Source organism: Sorghum bicolor, chromosome 1, assembly GCF_000003195.3.
Source record: "Sorghum bicolor cultivar BTx623 chromosome 1, Sorghum_bicolor_NCBIv3, whole genome shotgun sequence".
In the NCBI taxonomy this organism is placed as follows: Eukaryota; Viridiplantae; Streptophyta; class Magnoliopsida; order Poales; family Poaceae; genus Sorghum; species Sorghum bicolor.
The window spans coordinates 11,058,572-11,061,984 of record NC_012870.2 but is presented as its reverse complement, the minus strand read 5'-3'; the positions used below and the strand labels follow the sequence as shown (position 1 = coordinate 11,061,984).

General features: G+C 43.9%; 1 protein-coding gene across 1 annotated transcript; it reads right to left on the bottom strand.

Moving 5' to 3' along the window:
• On the bottom strand, nucleotides 1,822–2,920 carry LOC8056725 (basic leucine zipper 43). The gene has a single exon (XM_002464044.2). The coding sequence runs from the start codon at nucleotides 2,850–2,852 to the stop codon at nucleotides 2,235–2,237; it is 618 nt and encodes a 205-aa protein (XP_002464089.2). The 5' UTR covers nucleotides 2,853–2,920; the 3' UTR covers nucleotides 1,822–2,234.

Here is a 3,413-nt window from a genome sequence, read left to right as displayed (position 1 = left end):
AGTAGAAAAGGGGGTCCCACAGCTCGGAGAAGTATCGAAGCCGGTGCCCCCTTTGATTGTGCCAAATCAATACGGCTCAAATGAAGACTTGATGCCAAAGAAATCCTTAGCGTTGTCTGAGCTAGACTCACTTGAGCGTTACTTTGGACAGAGCGGATTAAATATGGAAGAAATTGTCGCTATTCTCGGTTGCCAAACATTTGAAAAAGCTGAGGTAGTTGATCCATAGAGGGCAAGATATGAACCGGGCAGGAGTCTATTCGACCCTCAGTGTTTACATGAGCTCGGCACACAAATGTTTGCAATAAACAAATGGTGCATTGAGGCGTCTAAAAGGGGAGACAATTGGATTTCTGTTCGTATTAGACAACATCACTACTTCCGTAGAGATGACCTCATATACGTGCAGTTCGAAGAAGTGCACCAATTATGTCACCTCGACGCTCTTGACAAATCTCTTGTCAGCTGCTTTTGTCTGTAAGTATTTTTTTCTTTTTATTATACTTCTAACTTCTTTAATTACATGTATATAATCCTTACACACTTAGGATTTGTATGTATATATGCAGGCACCAAATGAGAGAGCTCAGAATGAGAAATGACAATAGTATTGGGTTCGTTGACCCTTATATTGTTTTCAAGGCTCCGCAGGCAGTGTGGACAGCAGCTCATGAGACAGAAGTCTGCACCAATCTTATGAGGTTCTTTGTGAACAAAAAAAAAACAAAAAATACTCTTCCCCTTCAACTTCGAGTGAGTTATATAGTTATTAAGTGCATGCATTTTTTTTTACTTATTATTACTCGAGACAAGTTTTATATAGTTATATATAGGCCTGACTATATATGTGTAAACAGCTTTCACTAGATACTCATGGTCATTGAAATTCCTAAGAACCGGTTGATAATCTTTGACTCAATGAGAAAACCACAAGAAAATTATCAACAAATGGTAAACATTATTCAAAGGTACGTAATGTCAATCTCAGCTAGAAGAATATCATAATATGACTTTGTAATTATTAGTTCACGATCCACAATGGCTGTCTGTAGGGTTTGAGAAAGATTCATTGACCGTGAACATCTCAGTGGATGTAAAGCGCCACTTAACATAATGCATCCACAAGTAAGTTCTACTAACTAGCAAACTTTCGCTAACATTTAGCCTTCTTATTGTCGTGGTCGTGAATATTTTATATATATATATATATATATCGTACAGTGGTGTTTAAGACAAGAAGGGGGGAACAATCTATGTGCATATTACGTGTGCAAATTCATGATGGCACAAGTCAATCAAACACCCACAGAGACGCTCAGAGTACGTTACATGTCTCTTTTCGTTATCTCCTGAATTATATTGAATAACTTAGATAACTAATACCTTTTTTATTTATTTCAAATTAAAGACAGAATGGTTGAGGGAAAAGGTCCTACAAAAAGACCGAATCAAAGCTATCCAAGAGACGATAGCAGGATTTCTCCGCGAGCAAGTGATCAATCCAAACGGCGAGTTTCACTTCAACGGCAACGAAACTCTTATTCCAAACAACGATGATCATTTGTATCGTTTGTAGACATTGGGAGAAAAAACTCTATGTATATATGTGTTACGAATTTGGTACATATAAAACTATATATATATATAAAGCTTTTTACATATCTATTTAATTTTTGATGTGGCCTATTCATTTTATTATAGGCAAAGCTTAATTATTAAGCTAAGCCTATAATTTTCATTTATATATGCTTAATATGCGTGTAATATAAATATATTATTGTATTAGCAAAAACATATATTGAAAAACCTATTATTATATATTATATACAAACAATAAACAGAACCGAAGAAGTGAAATAAAAAAAAGAACCCCTACCAACCGGTGTTAAAGAGTCCTGTAACGTGGTAGCCCTGGCAGGATCCTTTAACACCGGTTGGTGGCTTTAGCCCCGGTTCGCCGAACCGGGACTAAAGGGTGGGCCCTTTAGTCTCGGAAGGGCAGCACCGGCTCGAGAATCGGAGCAACAGGCGCTTCCCGATCGGTGCTAATGCCCTAACGTTCTGCAGTGTCTACATGCTTTCAGGACGCTAATCGATCGTCCACTGAAGTTCGTTCACGCTATTCCCCGATCAAACAAGCTCGTGCTGTCGTGCACGCAGGCGCTATAGCAGGATGCATGAGCAAACGCGGTTGCAGCTAGCATGCCTGCATCGCGATTCCACGCTCTACGCGATCAGCGAGGCGATCGTCTGCTCAATGTCCACGTGCCAGACGCTGCCGGCGGCGTCGTACAGGCGCCCGAGGCCGCGAGGCGGCGGGACAGCACGGCGGCCTCGGCGCGGAGCCCGGCGTTGGCGAGCAGGGCGAGGGCCAGGCGGCCGCGAGCGGCGCGCGCGCCGGCGGCCAGCTCGCGCCCCCTGCGCTCCAGGACCGCGGCGGTGTCGCGGAGCTCGTCGAGGCGCCGCTGCTTCCGCGCGCGGGATCGCCGCGCGGACTCCCGGTTCGAGATCCGCCGCCGAAGGCGACGCTCGTCGGCGGACTCAGACTCCCCCGCGGCGGCTGTGTCGACCTCGGGCGAGGCTGTCGCCGGAGGTTGAGCTGGGAATGGGCTGGCTGTGGGGTCGAATTCGAAGCCCACTTGCGGCGGTGTTGCCGCCATCGCCGCGAGGACTTGCATGTCGATGTCGTCGATGCACGGCATGCAGCCTGCTGAGAAGTCCATTATGGACAGAATGGTAATTATCGCGTGCTTATCAGAGGAGGAGGAGGAAAAGGGAGGGAAGAAGTGAAGGGCTGCGGTATTTATATATAGTCGGTTTACGAGGGCATTCTTGTATTTTTGTTTGTTCATTCATGATATGGGTCTAAATGTTATAGTCATATACAGTATAGTGCTAAGTGATAATGCGTGCTTTATAGATTCGCTAGATTTGTTTTCAAACACCAGAGGCAAACCCATATGAAATTACGAATACATGCATGCACTCTTGTGACTCTAGGAGCATATTTGAGACTTCAGTCAATAGATCAGTGGACATATATAGGGTATCTTTGGATGACGACTTGGCTAGCAACTGCCAAGCAACGCATCCTGGTTACCGATCGACATAGCAAATCGAACGCTGTTGCCTGGCAGGCAACATCCAAACAAACCTGTATTTTGTCTCGTTGAGAGAGAACCAAAATATATAGCTAGCTATATGCAAGAACCCGTGGGCTATAGAAATTAGAGAAAAAAAATGGAGTGCTTGTGAGGCGCTGCGAGTTATTAATTTAGACCTAAAGCTAATTATGTCATAGGTTCTTAGAAATGCATACATCCATTTTTCTACACCGTGTTTGATTTTTGTGCCCGGGTAATTACAAGCTGCACCAAAAAAAAAACGTAGAGCTTAACAAGGTGCAAATTACT